At 36.6% G+C, this 19,842-nt stretch overlaps 1 protein-coding gene across 1 annotated transcript in view; it reads left to right on the top strand.

Annotated features, from left to right (window-relative positions):
- Nucleotides 1–19,842, top strand: part of LEMD3 (LEM domain containing 3) — a 43,561-nt gene that overhangs the window by 18,618 nt on the left and 5,101 nt on the right. The window contains exons 3-10 of the mRNA XM_032105169.1: nucleotides 82–148; nucleotides 7,286–7,353; nucleotides 9,224–9,303; nucleotides 9,385–9,533; nucleotides 11,295–11,396; nucleotides 12,400–12,502; nucleotides 12,715–12,893; nucleotides 19,445–19,526. Of these exons, the coding sequence (XP_031961060.1) occupies nucleotides 82–148; nucleotides 7,286–7,353; nucleotides 9,224–9,303; nucleotides 9,385–9,533; nucleotides 11,295–11,396; nucleotides 12,400–12,502; nucleotides 12,715–12,893; nucleotides 19,445–19,526 (830 nt within the window). The remainder of the gene's footprint in view (nucleotides 1–81; nucleotides 149–7,285; nucleotides 7,354–9,223; nucleotides 9,304–9,384; nucleotides 9,534–11,294; nucleotides 11,397–12,399; nucleotides 12,503–12,714; nucleotides 12,894–19,444; nucleotides 19,527–19,842) is intronic.

Below are 19,842 nucleotides of genomic sequence, written 5' to 3'. Positions count from 1 at the left end.
TATGAAGATTTTGAGGATAAATGGAAAAAATACATCTGTACTAGTGCTTGTTTTAATATAAATATGTTTTTCTCATTCTAGGAAGGTGAAATAAGTCTCATGATGAAGAGCTTGTATGCACTTCATGATAAATTGGCACAAGTAGCAGGTAACACTTAAAAAATATTTTGATGTAGTGTTATGGCAACAGCTACAAAAAAAGTCCATGCTCAGATAGTGATTTGCAACAACTGGGTCCCTGATAGCCATTTAGAGTTCCATTTTGGGAAACTCAAAATCCTGTTTCTGGTTCACTTACACTGTCTTTTTCCACCAGTGTAGCACCTTTTGTTGCAATATTTATTAATGGGATAGGCTCTTGAATATTGTGATCCTGTGTGTTTTTTGATCCAGTGTCTTAATGCTTTATTAATCTGATTTTGTTAAAAGGCTTAAATTAAATTTGCTATATATGAAGAGGACTATGTGTATTTTTTAAAGGTCATTAATTCACTATGGTGAAAACCAAAATATTTTGCAACAGTGATAAGATGGTTACTAATAAAGTAAACAGTAGTGGTTGAACAAGATTGCCTTGTTAGACAAAATGGTCCAGCTTAAGCATATGAGTTATATAGTAATGAAAAGTGCTGCTTATAGTAATGTGTCAGAGTTGGTGTTTAGGGCTAGTATTATTGAATATTCAAAGTAAAAAATAGGGTGGTTTTATCTAGAGTCGTAATGAATGCAGCTTTAAACTGCACACGTACTTACGCATCACAGGAAATGGTGAAGTTAAGACTGTGATTATGTCTTTGGCATCTGGTGAATGAGAGTTACAGCTGAGTCTGTGTCATGGCTATTAAGCTGTTTTTATCATCCTTGCGTATTTCACCCATAATGTGTTTAGGAGGTCTTACTGGTCTTTGTGCCAACTATTTGTTTTGCATCAGCAAGTTTTACGAAGAAGGCTATTCCATTATTATGTCAAACATGAAAAAATGTGGAAACAACTCTGTGTCAGATACGAAGCTGACAACGTAACATGTCAAGTCTGTATAGGAAATGTGTGAGAAATTTGAGTAGCTCTGTAACACTCTTTAAATTGCAACAGTAACCTATCTTCCTGCAGAAACATTTTGTTTCCACTGTATTTACAGTGTCTGCAGTGAATAAAATAGGTGTTTGGACAAACCCCACACATTTTGGTTTGTTTGCATTGGCGAATCACAGAATGGGCAAGGTTGGAAGGGGCCGCAGTGGGTCATCTGGCCCAACCTCCATGCTCAAACAGGGTAATCCCACAGCATATTGCACAGGATTGCATTCAGACAGTTCTTGAATATCTCCAGCGAGGGAGATTCCACAAGCTCTCTGGACAATCTGTTCCAGTGCATGGTCACCCACACAGTAAAGAAGTTCTTCCTCGTGTTCAGGTGGAACTTCTATGCATCAGTCTCTGACCATTGCCTCTTGTCCTGTTGCTGGGTACCACCAGGAAGAGCCCAGCTCCATCATCTTGACATCCTCCCTTCAGATAATTACAGACATTGATGAGGTCCCTTCTCAGTTGTCTCTTCTTGTGGCCAAACAGGTCCAGCTCCCTCAGTCTTTCCTCATAAGAGAGATGCTCCAGTTTCTTAATCGTCTTTGTCTTCTGACATAGACCATGCTATAGCTGAGCACTCAAGGTGATTGTTGCTTTTCATTGCTTAGATCATTGTCACGCTGCTTCCCTCTGTCTTTTGAAGACTGTAACAGTTTGCTGTTTGTTCAGTGTGTCATCTGGCCCTCCAGGGGCCATACAGTAAACAATGCATGGATGAAAAGGTTTGCACCTAATTTCTACATCCGTGAAAGAAAGGGAGTTTTCTTTATTAGCTGGGGCTTACTTCAGTGCGCATAGATGTATACAAATATTTACCTGTCTGCCTTATGAGAAAGAATTTATATGCTCCAAGATAGCTGCTTGCTTCACCAGGTCTCAAAGATGTATTAGTCTATTAGTCTATTTCTGGCCAGGAGGATCTTCAAAAGCTTCCTTTCAAAAAATATAACTATCCCTTCTGGTGAGGTGGTACTCCAGACTGGAGCTGTATTGTGAGATTACCTGGTTGCTCAGCAAAGTAGCTTTCATACAGTCTGAAGAAGGACCTAATCTTTATTTAGACAGAAATTTTCCGCAATGCCAAGTTTTTTAAGGTATGAGAGGAAGACGTCTGCCATCCATTTTTGAATACCAAATGGATGTAGGCCTGGAGCAGTATCTGGAAGCAGTTTAAAAGGCATAAAACAGAGAACGCTGCAAGGGAGATGCAGGATTTAAGAGTGTTGATCTTGTGCACAGTGCACCACTTCAAAAGAGAAGTTAAGGAATATAGTTTTACTCAGAGTGGTGCTTTTCAGGTCTCTCTGTCACATACTTGGAAAAGTTTCTCTCATTTCATACTTGGCTATGAATCATTTGTTCATGTTATAACTATTAATATTAAAAAGGCAGGCTGGAAACTTGAAGTAGTCTGTTCTGTTAAGCTTTATTCAACATCTTGACTGCCATAAAGATGGTCCCCTCAAAATTTGGTTTCTAGCTCTGTTTAATAAAACAGACATTATTTTTTCTGATACAGTTTCTTGCCTTATCAACTTCAAATGGAGAGCAAGTGATGGGGCTTTTATTTTAGAAGGTAGAACATGAGGTTTTTTGAAGGAAGAAAATGTCAGAGTAACAGTTTATTAATTTTGACTTAATATACCATGTTCCAACTGTAGATACCTATTCTGGACTGTGGTGCTGTGATACGATGTCAAATTATTTAAATATCCTGTATAAAATCAGGTTGCTTTTAATGCATCACTGTTCTCAGAATTATTAGTCTGCCAAACCTACAGTGAGTAATGTCTGCCTTACAGGAAACGCAGAACTGGATGAGCAGATAATGCTTCTCCCTTGAGTTGAAGCTTGTGTGTCTGTGTTCTTGTCTTGAATGGTTTAGCCATTCTTCAAAACAGCAACTTTTTCTAGACAGTATATATTTCAGAACACTTTCTGCTAAACCAAAATATCTGCTTTTTAAAATTAGAGTTATTTCAGCGTATGTTAATTACTGGATATCTTGGTCTTTCATGGAGAGACTTCAATAGATCACATCCATTTTCAGTCAGACTTGCAAAGTGAATAAATCTAACCACTGTATTCACAAGAAGCAACCAGCTACCCATGGACATGACCCTTTCTTATAGATAAAGGGTTTTTTTAGTTAACAGTTTCTTTTGCTTGGCATTTTTCAGTGTGACGGTCTATCAGATTTAGACAGTTTCCTTCTTTTCACAGGTCCTTGAGATGCAGGGGTGAATTAGGCTTTTATATGTAATAAGGCTTACTGATAAATCCATGGCTGGAAGAAAATCCTGGCAAAATACCTAATGTTACTTAATATGAATTTCAAGTGTCAGCTACTGTATCGGATGGCTGTCACAGGCTCTCTGTTCTGTCACTCTCCTTAATTATTGGTTTTTCAGGTAATTGATACTGTGCTGTTTCCAACCGGCTATTGAACAACTATTTAGCAAGTTCTGGTGTTCTGCAGTGTTTCTCAGCTGTTGAATTTGCCTTTGGGAGATTGGGCATTCTTACTTGCTCTTGCTCTTGGTCTGCTTCTGCTTTTTTTGAGCTCCCCACTTCAGTGTTCTGCTGCAAGTAACTTGAAAACACTAGACCTACTAAACAAGTGTCTTGTATACTGCTTGCAGTTTGTATTGGTGTCTAATATCACATCAAGCTATAAGATAGAGATCTGTGCTAAATCCACATCTTCCTTGAAATTCTAGATTTCCGCTGTATTTTGCTACCAAATGGGAAAATTATTTACAGTGTAAAGCAAATACTTCAAAGTTTTGAATATTTCTGTTGCCTGTATATGCTGCAGCTCCCAAGTTAAATGCGTAAATGAAAGTCAGTTTTAAGTATTCTAGCCTGCATGGAAAAGGAGATCTGACTTGGTTTCTGTATTAGAAGCAGTTGAGACATAATAAATATTTCTTTAGAACTGAAGCTTTAGTTGCCTTTTGGTAGTACTTCTAGAATAACTTGACTTCTTAAATGGCTTGCCAAGGACACTAACATAAGCTAAAGGGTAGTTTTATGATGCTTGCTGGGATGTGCTACTTTTTGCCTCCCTACAAAAGCATATAGAAAGGTTCTTTGATTGCACTTGAAATCAGTGATCAGTGCCCAAGGACAGGTTAAGCACGAAGATCTGTGCTTTCTGTAAGCTCGCAGCAGACATTATAACAGGGGGCAGTTTTTACAAAGAGCTCAGATGTATCTTGCAGCAGACTTGTGTAAAGTTTTTTTTGCCTGTGCTTCAGTTTTATTCCTGAATATAGGGCCTCAAATGGAACAGTTGGGAAACATTTTTGGCTCAGTCTATGGAAAGTGGGTTTCCAGGCCAAGTGGTTAATGATTGCACCAAAGTTATTCAAAGTAAGCCTTCATTTGCACTATTAGCTAACGCGGTGACTGAAATGGCATGTAGGAATATCCTGCTGTTGCAGTAAAACAGAAGGTTGTCTGACTTGTGAAATGCCTAACTTTCTGCAAGCTTTCAAATTCATGAGTTTCTCAGAAGAAAGCTGTTAAATGGTTCTCAGCAATAGATGTGTTGGAATGAGAAACTGCGTCTCCAATAGCTTTTTGTACAAGACTGAAACTCTGTAACTCTGATTAGCTTACTTTTTTTGAGAGTGGGAGACAAGATGAAGGTGGTTTTTATTCCTCTCCCCCCTGCCCCAGTATTGCTTGAGGGAAATTTGAACTAATGGGCCTTAGACATTGTCGGATCCCAGGCAGCAAAGGTATTTTTAACAGTTAAACTTGTTCAGAGGGAATAGAGTTTGAAAAAAATTACAGCAGCAGGACTGAGAGGAAGCTGGTTTCTGAAGATGAGACCAGAAGCTGTGAAGTCAGTGTGCTGGCTGCATGCTGTGTAAACGTAATTCTTGGAAGAAGGCAAATAAGATTAGCATTAAAACTACTAAAGTAATTGAGTAGTCCCCTATCTAAGGGAGCTTCTGTCATGTTGTAAAAGGTAAATGCTGTGTCTCAAAAGGTAGAAAATCCAACATGAATCCTGCAACCTGTTTTTAAAAATTCATGTTTTTCACAATCTGTCTCCTCCTTGTGTTTGGTTTGTTTTCTCATCTGTGTATTAACCTCACCCTTTTTATTCTTTCTCTTTTATTTAAAAAATGGGCTTTTCTGCTTATCTAGATAATTAAAAGAACAACCAGAGAAAAGCTTATTAGCAGAAGGGTCTCATCCCCCTTTTCTCACAAGCTGTTTTGTTCAAAGTATGACTGACATACTTTCTCTGTATTGAAAAAAGACCCTAGAAAGACTTCAAGTCTTACCAAACAAAGGAAAAAGCTTAAACGCAGGAATACCTGTCAGACTTGCTTATATCGTACAACTTAATAGCTGATGGAAATTGTACATATGGCTTTTACAGAGATATGTTTTGGGTTTGTTGTATTTATTCCATCAGTTCTAGATTTAAAACAATATGTTTACACCAGAGACTGTATGAGTATGAGATACAGTTATTCCAAGTCTGCTAATCTTGAAACATGAAATCACTGATGATTACACATGTAAATTTACAGGCTGTACAGTTTATGCTGTACAAAAAGAAAGTCTGCCTAAATTATATACAAGAAAAGCCCATAACTCCAATTCAGGTGCTGAGTTCTAAAATTAGAGTGGGTTTTTGTGAAAGTGGTGTCCATTTTCAGCAGTGATCTGTCTAGTTTTGTTTTTACAGTAGAGTCAGGCACTTTGAAAGTCTTAGACGTTGCATGTTAATTTTCAAGTGAGACATCTTTAAGTTTTCTGCTCAGCACTTGATTGAAAATACATGCATGCACACGGGCTTAGTTCCAGCAGCACTTCTAGGCCAGTTAGCATATGAACACTCTTAAAAATGCTGTTTCTGTTTCTCTATGTCCCAACAGTAACAGCATCCCTTTATGCTAATATGCTTGCAAGGCCAAATTCTCTTAAATCTCTTGAAGTGTACTGAACAAAACTTCAGCAATCTGAAGACTTTGGCTTCATAGGAACATATTTCTTTGGAACTCCGAATGAATGATGCATGAAGGTGCTTCTCCATAACCTGCTAGTGTTTCCTAACTTTTGCTCACATTGCCTTGAATGTTTTGTGTAGGGAATTAATACTTGATGGTGCTCTTAAATTATATTCCAACGTAAGTGAAGGTTGACATTTTATATAAGCACAAGTATCTTAAGTTTTCTTAGCCTTGCTATAGCTTTAGAAATAGTACAGCTTGGCATAGATTCAAGAAGGTAAGGCAGGCATAACCCTGAGCCAGTGAAAGACTGGGTCTGTTGTTTCCTATTTTATTGTTTTGGCACAGTAAAAGCATAGCTACAGATGCCAAGATTTAGGGGTTTTTTTAAGAAATACCAGGAAAAAAAGTGACTTGCCACTACTGACAGTTCTTCAGAAATGATGGCCTAGTGATAGATGAAAAACTGGTGTTAGACCTTTCCCTTTTCTGTATGGCTTTCTGTTGATATGAGTGTCACTACTTCGACTACTTTTTTTTGTTGCATGAATCATGTACATTTAGTTTAGCAAAGAAAACCAGGGAGATGATGGCACATTGCTCTGAGGACTGACTGTGCATATAAGTCTTACTTCCTGGCTACCTCTGCACACATTCCAAAACCACTAGGAGATGGTAAAAGCACCCGTTTCAAGCCATAGTGGGATTTTGTGCATGTGCAGGGAAGCAATGAGTTACCAGAATAACTTTGGCCAATCTAAAATGTAGTGACTTCATAGTGCCTGAAATCCTGTGGATGTATTGCAGCTGGAACTTGGTCTCTATAAAAGATAATGCAGGTTTCAGAGTTAAAGGAAATTATCTGGAAGCTGAGTCAGGGTACAGCAACTTTTATGGTAATATCCTTCTGATAGTTCTTCATGCTACCTATTGTTCTGCTTTTGGTGTAAATACCAAAATACACTTTCTGAGCAGTACATGAGGTTGTATTGATGTGATCTGTACATATGATTAGCTCTGAAAATCATCGGGGTTTCTTAACTTCTTTTGAAGGAGAAATTCATGCAGAGATTTTCCCATATATTCAGTGGAACCTCTGAGAATTACTGTCCTGCTATTGCTGCTTGTGTAAATTTTGTTAACCATAAGCTTGTGTTTAGGTGATTTTATTTTATATAATGGAGTAATAAATAGATCAAAATAAAAGTTTTCATTTTACCAGGGGAACATGAATGTGGCAGCTCTGTTCAGAGAAACCTTACCGTCCAGGAGGCAGCTGCATATTTAAAAGTAAGCAAATGAGGTATTTTTCATTGGTTGTATAGAAGATTTGTATAAGTTACAAATTGTAAGGCCTGGTTTCATGTCCAATGTATTGACTAAAATTTGACTTAGTATTGAATATTATTTGGAAATGTTTGGAATTGATGACTTTAACACATGCTACATGTGATTTTTTTTTTGGGGATGTAGTGAGCATTTGAGGAGAGGGAGGGTGAAAGAAACTGGCTTAATGAAATGAAACAATGAAAGTGTAGCTAGTAGTGCTTCAATGACATGCAGGGCTTTTTTCTCTTTCATTAAAACACCAGGACATGATTTGGATTGATGGAAATAGTTGACCAATATGAAAATAATAAATGTATAAAACTCAAATATCTAGAAGCTTCTCCAGAAATACTGGTTTTTGAGACTTAGTGGAAAAGGATACTGTTTTCCTTTTTTTGTGCAGAAAGGTTGATGTGTAGATCTGTGCAAGGAGCCTGACAGGCAGCAGCTGTTTGGAGAGGCCATTCATTGATGCTTTAAATAGAAATGGTCAAAAAAAGGCCTTTTTGTTAATTTGATCACTGTGCAGTACTATGAAATCCCACTCTCTGTCATTCCCCTGCCTCACTCCCCAAATAAAAGATGACTCTTTCCTTGTCTTGCCAGCTGTAGGGTTTATTTTAGCCCATGCTGGTGTACCCTTCAGTGAAAAACTACTTGAAGCTTTTAAGAGGCAGAGAGCCTAAGATTTCTTTGATTGGATGGGGAGGAGCTAAGCTGATGTATTTAATATACAAATGCATAGAAAATTTACATTTTGGCAAACCTTTACATAGTAGACAAAAAGGGGCAATTCTTTAGAGCATCCCGAAGAAGCTGCTAACACTGGTTTATGGTTTGGCAATAATAATCTACATCTGTTAAAACCAATGCATTGTGGAAAAAATTAAGGTGATGCCCTAGAGCTGATTGTCTTGCCTATCCGTTAAGCTGAAAGAATGACAGCTGTTACCATAACTGTTTTAGCTCTGCTAGGAAGCTCAAATTTAATAGGAAAATTTGTTGCTTTGTAGGAAGTCTTATTTAACCCTACAGTTGCTATGCAGAATTTCTGTGTTCAGTGATAAAATTTTCAGTACTTCAATCTCAAAGGTAAAATAAAACCATCACTGTCTTTTCTTAAGTACTTATGCTTGAATTCTAGGCCAGTTACATTATGTGAGGTTCAAAGGAAGTATGAAAATAAAACTTTTTGGGGACTATAATTTCAAATACAGCAATAACTTCCGTTTTCACTTTTCTCTTTCTGCAAAAGAACATGCAAGGTGAGCTATGGAGAAAGCCTTAGCTCAGATAGCAGCGAATGTTATCCTGTTAAGAGTTGATATCAAATAATTTTAGAAAAAAGTCAATGTCTTTATAATGTCAATTCTTGATCTACAAACACTGGATTTTTTTCAAAATATCAGTTAAAACTATATTTACTCAAGCTTCTTAAAAAAGAATGGAACATGGAGCTGCTTTTATAGGAGGCATTTCCAGTGGAGTTTGGATCTAGTTGGAGTTCTACTCTCGGAGTAGCTTTCCAGTGATCGCCGCCTAGTGGCTGAATAATTTTTTTTTTTGCTCTAGGTTAGAGTTGTAAATAGAACAGTGAATGTGGCTTGGCTTTTCAAACAGTCCTTAGTTTGAGGGATGCTGGTGAGTCTGAGAACTGCTCCTAGCATAAATAGATTTACTTTATGCAGGGAACACCTACTCAAAATCTGAAAAATCAGGAATGAAGTAACATAGTTTTGACTACTAATCTGTGCAGTTATCTGAGTTTTATTTTGGCATTATAACTTCCTGGTTATTTATGAAATTACTCATTAATATTGTATTTTGACAGAATTTAGATCCAGAATATGAAAGTGTACTTAACACATCATTACAATGGATCTTGAATAGTGGGGAAGATGTTGGCATAAAGTAAGTGGTGTTTATTTCTTAACTTAATTTCTTTTAAGAGAATGTATCCTTTTTCATAACTACTGTGCGTTTTTTGAATAGGTGTCTCAGCAATGACCCTAATGAGATGGATGTCACTAACGTGACAGATGTGAAGTATCTGGAATCCACTAGTCCAAAGATGTCTTTCAGGTGTCGTTTTCGCCGTGCATTTGTTAATGTAACTCACAGATTATCAATATTGCTTTGGGGTAAGTTAATAAAACAGTCAACCTTTTTTTGTTGTAACTCGTATTTATCTAAGTGCACAGGGAAAAGCATGTTTAGAGAAAGTTTTTATTCAACCATAAAACTTAGCATTTCTGTTGGTATCTTGATTCAGTTGGGGTTTGATTTGCACTTCTGTTGCACCACTGTATTTCCACACTTGTTGTTATCATCTGCTTCTTTAGTCGGCTGAACATACTCATTCCTTGGGAAATATGTCTTTTTCCCTGCCAGAGCAATATCTTGTGGCTTTCAAAAGTTCCATGTTGAACTGATGAGAAAAAGCAAAATGTTCAGTAAAAAGATGATAGCCTTAATTTTTAGGATATTTCTCTGTTGTTCCAGGAATTTTAAAAAGTAACTGCAGAAAAGGTGATCTTCCTAGTTAGGAAAAGTTGGATATCCAACATGGTTATTACCAAAAATTTTTATCTCTAAGAATGTGTTGTAAAAAAATGTATCTAATCCTTCAGTAAGACTAATTAATTTAGTCCGTAATAGTTCTCTAATTAAGTTTCAAATTCCTCCCAAGTTTATTTAATTCTGAACCATACTGAAAACTATGCAGCATAAAAATAGGGTACAGCTGAGTACAGATACTTCACTCCTTTCCATGTGGCTGGATAGAAATATTGAAAATGGAGAGTTCATCTCATACTTATTGAACATTTAAGAAATTGTTTATCCCAGTTTCTTAACAATCTCATGTTTATGAGTGAACACTCGAGACTGCCTTCACTACCCTTTTGATGAACCAAAAGAATCAAATGCAGTCTGTCCCAGATTGCTGTCTTTCTGGTAACAGTCAATATGAGGACTGAGTTGGGATGTGGAGATGAAAATCAGTATCTAAGTCAACCACTGGTCTCAGTCATGCTGAGCAAATTGCCTCATGTCTCACGCGTAATTAACGTCACTATGGGGCACCTTGTAAAAAGTAAAGTACTGCATAAATGTTAGATGTGTTGCCATTAACTAACACTCATTTTGGCCTAAAATGATGTCCATCAGTCTCTTTGATATATCTGCTAACATTGCCTTGGAGTCAATGATACATGAAACAAACCATGTAACTATAATTTGTGTATATGTGGGTTTGAGTTACATTTTCTTATATTGTTAATTGATCACAGGTGTAGCATTGCTTTCAGCCCCACAGAAGAAGGACCAAGATCTTTATTTTCACCTATGCTGCCGACCTTCCTAACCAGATTGTCATTTTTGGGAATAATATTAAAAATAATAGAAAAAGGGTATAAAGTACTTCGTTGCAATAAGTAAAAATCTGTAGCTGAACTGAAGCAGCCCAAGTTAATTTGTTTTGACGGGGATATCTAATGCATGTGACTTGCCTATGATTAGAAAATATTGTGCATTTTAAAATCATAATATGTTCTGAATTGTCAGTTTATGTGACTTTTAATATGACTTCTAATTTTCCCAATATAATTGTTCAACTATTTCTGTTCAAAAATGGGTAAAATTTCAAATCATAGTTCTGGGATACTAAGCTGTTCCTAGAAAAATGAAATTTTTTCTAGAAGTAACTGCTTTTCAAAGTGGAAGAGTTTGTGTTTCTGTGTTAGAGTATAAAATATGGACTGCAAGCACAGTGTATTTCACTAGCTTTGGAACGTACAGTGCTTGTTAGGTAGTTCAGTATAGTTCTGAAGTATGCCCTGTAAACTTTGTTAAATATCCAATGCTTTAATGCTGTTTAAAGAGTATTATGCATGTTAATGCAGGTATAGCAATGGTTTGGGGAGTCTTACACTACATGAAATACCGTTGGGCAAAAGAGGAAGAAGAAACAAAGCAGATGTATGATATGGTGGTGAAAATCATAGGTATGGCTTCTTGAGTTGTGTCTGATGTATCTGTATCAGCTTTGTATAAGCTTTCAAAGTACTGGCCTTAATTCAGTTATGTGTCTTCCCGTTTACTAGTCACTTGTCAAGCTGTCAGAGTTCTTGGTCCAATGTGTGATTCATGTGGGTTTTTTTTCTTCTTTTTTTTTTAATACCCCATCCTTTAAACCTAATCAAAGCTTTTGACGTAAAGCTTGTGATTTGTGGATTACATCAATATGGCTACAAAGTTGCCAATGATGTGGTTGTATTTTGTCCTACTATTGAATAAAGATATAAATGTGATGTTTGTTTACTGAAGTATGGTGACATGTTGCTTTCTGTATCTGATTTTTCAGCTAACTTTAGTTAAAATATCCACTTTAAAAATGTGTGGTAGCTCTCAATACCATCCTTAATAGTTTTTCATAGGAAAAGCAGCTTTTTAGTCAGTTACTTTGAGCAGAAATTATATTACTAAAATAGTGTGCGTAACTGAGCTCTGAAATCCCCTCTTTCTGCTTGAAGCCACAGTGTTTGCAGTAAGTTGTGTTTGTAATTTTTAAGCTCTTACTTAAGTTGTTCTATTACTTTAATTTATGGTAGTCACCATAAATACAGAGATGGTAGAGAAATCAGAACTGTTCTATTTTAACCGTGTTCCTGCCTTTTTTGTTGGCAAATCAAGTTTTGTTGAGGTGGAAGGAAAGCACTTTATTTTCAAAGATGGCCATCTTTGGTAACATTTAAAAGTACCAATCAACAGTAACTGTAAGAACTCTCTTCCTTTACTTCAAAGTTATTTGGGATACATGGTTGCACAGTGTGTTAATTTGCCTTAAAAATGGTTTGGAGAAAACAATGTTTCAAAATGCCAAAAAACTTAACTACTGAAATTGGGAAGGATGTTCAGAGTAGCTGTTAGTTGCCAGAATTGATACTTTCTTAATGTTTGCATGAACTACATAGTTACCAGTTTGGTTTCTTTTTATGGTGTCCTCAGATGTTCTAAGAAGTCACAGCGAGGCATGTTCAGAAAATAAAGAGTTGCAGCCTTACATGCCAATTTTACATGTGCGTGATTCTCTAATCCCACCTCAGGACAGGTACGTTCTCACTGGAAGTACTGAAAGGAGGGAAAACCAGTAAAAATAAATTGGTCAATTAACTTCATTTCAGTAGATTGCACAGTGTCATATTTTGGAGATTCCTATTGACACAGGTGGGAGGAAGAGCACTGGATTTCTCTTACATGCTGGATGTCAACTATGCAGGTTGTTGTAATGCTAACTTTGTAATTCTTGCTTCAATTTTTAAGGAGGAAGATGAATAAAGTCTGGAACAGAGCAGTTGACTTTCTTGCAGCAAATGAATCTAGAGTTCGTACAGAGACACGAAGAGTAGGTGGTGCAGAGTTCTTGGTTTGGAAATGGATGCAACCTTCTGCAGCGTGTGACAAGATTTTAGTAATACCATCAAAAGTGTGGCAAGGCCAAGGTACTGAAGTTATATTTTGCAGCTATAATTGTCCTAATTTCTGCATCTAACTTACTAATGGTACTCTGCTGCTTGAACATGAAAGGCTTGTTTTCTCTCATGCATTTAAGGATTGGTATGAACTGTCAGTGCTATTTCTCTATTATCTTATTATATAGACTTTACTTTTTTGTGCATTGTGTCTGCCTTTTTTTCAAGGGAAATGAGCTTTTCTCCTACAGATACTGCAGAAATATGCAGTGGGCATTTAGCCAAATTGAGTTAGTTCTTCCTTTTCATGAATTAAAAAAAAAAAATACTCCTTAGTTTGTCAAATTCTGATGTGCCTTACACTTACTGGAAGTAATGTAACTGGTTGCATCTGACAGCAGGTAAATTGGATCTTGCAGACTTGAGTTTCCTATTGTTAAGTTATCAATTGGGTGCCTAAAGACAAAGTTAGGAGGAAGAGATGTTTATTTTGAAAGGGAAACTGCTGGGACAAAAGACTCCTCAACTAGGAAAGCTGCATTTGGAGCATCTAGTAGTGTCAGATATTCTAGCTCTGTCATAAATGTTTTTCTACACTGCATTTGTTTTTCAAACTCTGGTGTAAAGCATTTGCATTAATAGAGAAGGCAGTTGTCATACATGGATTTTGCAGTGGTCTGTCACTTTTCAGCTGTATTGTGAAACCAAGTAGCAAGAATCTAGTGGGTTTGCAGTTGCGTGTCTGCAGTGGTCATATTTTATTAGTTTGTTTTCTTTTTACCTTTCTTCATGTTAAGCTTCAGGTTTTGGTTCGCTCTTTTTTTTGGTCAATGAAGAATTGAAACCGTAAGACTTGACTTCTGGTTTGCGATTGAAAAAGAAGGGTTATTTCTATCTCTGCCTGAGTGTGAAAGTAAATAATATCATTATATACTTCTCAGACTTAGACTACTGGTTTTAGCATTATGTTTCTCCTTTTAGATAATTCATTAAAAATGAGGGCTGCTTTTTAAAAAATATTGTGTGAATGCTACTGCAGGTTTGCGGTTCTGTGGTCATTGTTTTGCAGTAGCAGTAATGTGACATTCTGCTGTGACAACTGTATTGCTTGATTTCTCAATTTCTCAGATTTTTCATTAGTAAGATCTCTATATGAGCTTTATTACAAGAGTTGCGGAACGTTTTCTTTCCAGGACATTGTACATTAGGGATGTGCAAGTGGTTTAGTTGAAATGCAGAAGTGGTGGGTTTTGTCAACACTATTTCTGTTCCATCTCTGTAGTAATCATGACTGAATTTCAAGCACTAAAACTGAACACAGCTTCTGCAAGCTATATATGTATATTATAAATCGGAATCTTCTACACAGTGTATTGTTCAATACAGGCTGTGAAACATCATGCTCTAGTTCCAATTTACTACTCATTTGCTCTCAGTTTTTCTTGTCCTGTTTGATTGCAGTATAAATCACTCCATGACATTCTCTCCTGTATTAGAAATCAGATTGGATTCTCCTCACCTGGTAGACTCCTCAGTGTGATAGCTCAGGAGGTGCTTTGCTACCTGGAATATACATTCCAGACTGTAAACAGAACAGAAATCTCCAAAACTTCCTAGAAAGAACAGCTGCTGTAGTAGCTAGTGTTACATACCATCCCAGTTTGAGCATCTGATACCTACTTAAGCAAATACTGCAAATGTGGACAGAATAACTTAGTGTCTCAGCAGTAGCTTTTTATCTGTATGTTGCTTAGCGTATGTACTTAAGACTCTCTCTTTTCTATTGAATAGGATGTATCAAAATCCATTCTGTTTCAGTCCTTTTAATTGTAGTTTTCCTAGTTTTTTTATTATGTTTGAGGTTTAGCAGAGATCTTCGAAGAACTGAAATTGCATACTTTAACAGAAGGGCGCGGAAATGGGGTGGCTGAAATGATTATTTGGGCTCTTGACAGTCAGCAGGCAAAGGCAGTTTTCACATGCAAAAGTGTTTTCTATTTTGCCCTCCTTGGGTTCAAATGACTGTTGGAAATAGTTCCATTGCATAAGTCTCATGCTTTTTGCGCAGCTAATTCTTTCCTGATGTTAGAAATTCTACATGTATGTATCGCTTTCTTTCTTGAAAGTATACGTTAACTGGAATGAAGTTCATACTCTAGTTCTGACACTTGAATGTAGAAGTTCAAGCATAAATCTAAATACTCTTCAAGACTGCTATGCCCTGAACAGACTCAGCATACAGAAAATCATAATGAATTCTTGGGTCTGAATCTTGTGAATAAATTTCAAGGTTACAATTTTTTAACCATCTGAGATTTGGTAGTGCTCTGCAGCAGAGCACAGCACCTGAGCATGTGCAATTGAAGAAGAAACCCTTTTCAGAAATACCTGTCGGCGTATACAAGGATATCCATAAATGGTAGTGTGCATTTTAACTGTGGAACCTGTGGCTTGCAATGTCTGCTGTCTCTTAGCAGCATGTTTAAGCATCACTGTGACATTTTGTCCAGTCCTTCAGGATGCAGCCTGTGTTTTGACAGTTTGGTTTGGTATTTTTTACTGGATTAGAATAAATTCTGGTGCCAATCCTTAGAAATGTTATCTACTGGATACAATAGATTTATTAAAAAGAAAATGGTAGGTAAGCTCATTGTAGGATGGACAAATGTGATGTTTTGAAAACAATGTTCAAGAGAATAGTCAACTGAGAAGCAATCTTGATCATGTCAAGCAATTTATTTAAATCAGTGGAGAGAGCCCTACATTTCTAGTGTATTCAGTTTGCTTTTGAAAGAGCAGATACAATTTCCTATCATGCCTTTGATAACTGGAACTCTGAAGAAAACTAGGTAGGCAGGGCTGCAGTGTAGCTAAGCTAACAGCAGAAGCTAAAGTTCCTTGACAGCTCTGGAGATGAGATAAAGAGGTTCTCTGAAGTACCACATCTAGGGTGATATTTCATCCTGCAGCATGGAAGATAACCTGTTACCTTTTGTGAATGACACCCCTCCTCCCTGTCTTGTGAGAACATAATCCTTTCTCTAAACAAAAACAATCAAACAAAAAAACCCCCAAACTACAATTCTAGTCTTAACTATTGCAAGAAAACTGGATTTCAAACTGCTTGTAAAATTCTGTATCCATCCTGTATTTGTCTTCTATAGCTGAATTAGCTACATTAAACCTCGATTCAACCATACTTTTCTCTTTGGTAAGATTTTCATTTCAGTATCTTCCATGTGTATTAAAGAACCTTATGTTACGTGAAAGGGCATAATTTCAATATTTTCAGGTAATTTTTTCCTCCTTTTGTTCTTGTCTTTGATAAGAAGGGTTAGTACTTAATAAATGACAGTGATTCATGGCTTAACTTTGAAAAAGCCTGTTCTTAAGAAACATGGTTACCTATATTTGATGCAAGTCTTCAGCCTTAACAGGTTCATCAGATTCGCATCTAAAGATCCATTGGGCTGTCTTGTAACCCATGGTGATTGTACTCAGGAATTCCGTTAGCAATAATATATTAGTAATTCAAGGGGCATAGAAAGCAGTATTACAATCTCTTCTATGTTCAGTTTGAAGCCAGTGGAAGAGACATTTCTTCTGTAATAGACACAGTCCAGTCACAGTGAAAAAGGGTTGACAAAAGCACACATTTTTAGCTGCTGCTGCTCTTTGAATCTGGAATGATACAGTGATATTCAGTTTAAGGTAGTAAAACAAAGTACATTATGAATGAAATAAAAAGTAGCTTCCTTTTCTTGAAAGTGCTCAGTAATGCCCAAGGGGAATTTATGAGAGTCGTAAATTTTTTTTCTGCCAGTGACTTACTGCACAAAGTTGTGCCTCTGCTTTCCTATTTCATCTCTACCTTTTTAATTTCATCTTGTATTACTCTTGAGACCTGTGTAGAAAAAGGCGTGAGATGCTTATTTAATCAGCATGTAGCTTAGACTGTTGTCCTGTAAGAATGTCTGCTTATGCCCTTATTGAGAGTATTTTGTATGCTCCACACCAAAGTAACTTTTCAAATAATTAGTATTGTATTCTGAACAGCTTTGTCACTGAAACTTTCTCTTTTGGGGGAGGGGGAGAATCAGTTGTTACAGATATGTAATGAAGAGACATCAGTTAACTATGCTATATGGAGTTTTGCTGTGTAGGTACAGCATTAACTTGGCTGTGTCTTCTCTAAGCTCCCCTTCTGGTGCCATTTCTGGTATACATGTTAAGGCTTATTACTGTTCTAGCGTTAATTTCATATCTCACTGATTTCCACGGTAGTTTTTTTCCCTTACACATGAAAAGTTGCAAAAATTACTTCTAATTTACCATGATTTTGAAAAGTTTTTTTGAGAAAAAAACAGAGCTCATCTTTATTTTCATATGCTTCACTGCCCTGGGCACACTTGCTGTACCAGTAGGATGTTGCATTAAGTTGGTAGCAGTTTAGTCTTGTGCTGGTGGTATGCTCTGGCTGAAGTTACCTCAGTAAGCACCTGAGATCTTCTAGTCAAAAGGACATCAAAATTATTAGAAACTGGAACAGGCAAAGGTTGGTTTATGTAGGTAACTACACTAAAGGGTGAATTCCCCATTCAGTTACTTTCGGATAGCTCAGTGATGTAGCCGCTGCCGTAAATATCAGTATGGATTTTTTTTTTAGTTATAAACAGCTTGCAGAAATATTGATCCTCTGGGTCTAGGGTCTCTGCAAATAACCTCATTATTCTTTATCCTTGGATTGAAACCATGTGCTGAATAAACCTAGTTATAGACAATCAGCACATAATTTCCTCAACCCCACACCTTTTCAGGTCCAGGTCCTTGACTAGGCTACCCCAGATCACCTTCTCCAGTATAGTGTGGTGCCCCAGTGTACAATGCGCTGGTGACATTTCATCCCCCCCTTGATCTACTGGAGCTAACCTACATGGGCAAGGTAGGTCCATATATTTTTCAATGTTGCTTAGTTCTGTAAAGTTTTTATTGTATACCCTATATATAATTTCTAATAAGGGGCAAAAAACTTTACAAAACCATGTGCTATTGAAAAAGGACTTGTCCTTAAACTATAGGCAGCTCAGAGATAGATACAGTGTCACCAGCATATTTAGAAATCCATTCCCAAGAAAAAAAGACAGTTGTTACAGGTGTTGGTGGCTTGCACTCTGTGTGCATGTGTATTCTAATAAGAACATTTTTAGTTATTTGTGGAACTTGCAGTAGGTTTGATATTAGAAATGGAGGCTAAGTTTTATTATTTCTAGTTGGTAATTGTATTTTATTTTTTTGTCTTGGGAATTTACATAAGAAGCAGGTTTTCTATGCCATATTTCCAGGCAGTGAATTTTCTCTTGGTTGGTGCTTGTCTTTCACAACTAGTGCCTTCCACATGACTGAATTTTATCTGTGTGACATGGTTTTTGTTGGGGTGACATACAGAAGAGCAGTAGTGTTCACATATTTTGGATGTACTTGCAAGGTTTTAAAAGATCAGCAGTAAGAAGCGCAGACATCTGCCCAAAACAGAGACTTCTAACCCTTGGAATGTAACATCTTGAATATGTCAAATTTTTCTAAAGTAGGGGTTGCAAAGGAGAAGCATTAGCAGCAGTTTGGAACATCATTTTATCTTGCTGAGATTTTGAATCTTAATGTTTTAACTCTTGAATATACTTATCTTGATCTTCAAAGTAAAACTTCCTTCATGCCTTGAAAGCTGTTTCACTAGGCTATCCCCTTTCATTTCTGTTGCTGCTTTGTTAGCCCTTCTCAAGGCATGGAGCTGCCTTATCTGAATCTGAAGTGCTCCTTGATTCTTTTTCTCATGGTACAGTCTTCTGTTGTGACTCCCACAAGTAGAACTTGTGACCTTTAGAGAATTTAATATTTATTTTAGAATTTCAGAATGTATTTCATGGCAGCATTCAGCTTTGAGTTACTGTTATTTTTGATTTTCATTTTTCTTCTTACATCTGTTTTATCCTCTGATATGTTTCATTTCAGATTTTTAGAAGCTTCTGATCATGTGTGGTCATTTAGGGCTACAAAAGCCCTGTCCTTGTAGAGGTTCTTGACATGTTGCTGCACTACAGACGCAATGCAACATCCATCTTAAGGTCTCCCTATTTGCTAGCCAGATGGGTAGCAAATTGCCGCAAAAGTGGAAGAAATGAAAATTCATCAGGCAGTTAGAACTGAATGGTTAACTTGCAGTTCCAAAAACCTACTCCAGGTTTTACATATATGTGTCTTTTCATGGAGATAGAAAGCAAATCCTTTCTTTTCAAGGATATGGTATTTTTTAAAATATCCTGAATTCCTTCCATGTGGCCTGGATATAAGAGAGTGCCTTAAATGTAAAAGTTTTAAATACAGAAAATTCAACTAAATATGGTATGTTTTCTTCAGTGTAGTAGAAGACTGTGCAAAACTTGATCTGCTTGAATTCTTTCATATATGAAGGAAACTTTCTTCTGAGTAAAACTAGAAAGGTATTAATGTATAAAGTTGACACTTCTTAACTCAATGGTATTATGCCTGTCAATAATTCGTATTGAATTTATTTTTCTTTTTAGCATTTCATCTAGATAGAAGAAATTCACCACCGAACAGCTTGACACCGTGTCTAAAGATTCGCAATATGTTTGATCCAGTTATGTAAGTAAAACCAGTCATCTATCTGTATTTCTGTATTCTTTTAGGGGAGTCCGTTTCTTTCCTCTGAAAGGGGTTTGGAAGAAGTGAAGAAACATGAACATGTTAAAACAAACATACGGGTTATAAAAAAAATTTTTTTTCTCTTAACATCTATGAGAAGACAAAAAAAAAAATCTTAACTGTCTGTCTTCTGTCCCTCATTGGATTGCTCTGTATCTTTGGCTCACTCCTTCAAGGATGTGGCATATAGGCAAACTATTTGGAGCAATGACTGATCTTTCTCTATTAATTAAATTTGTAAATGTTCAATTGTATC

Source organism: Corvus moneduloides, chromosome 4 (assembly GCF_009650955.1).
Source record: "Corvus moneduloides isolate bCorMon1 chromosome 4, bCorMon1.pri, whole genome shotgun sequence".
In the NCBI taxonomy this organism is placed as follows: Eukaryota; Metazoa; Chordata; class Aves; order Passeriformes; family Corvidae; genus Corvus; species Corvus moneduloides.
The sequence above is the reverse complement of the archived record's forward strand: the minus strand, read 5'-3'. Positions and strand labels throughout refer to the sequence as shown.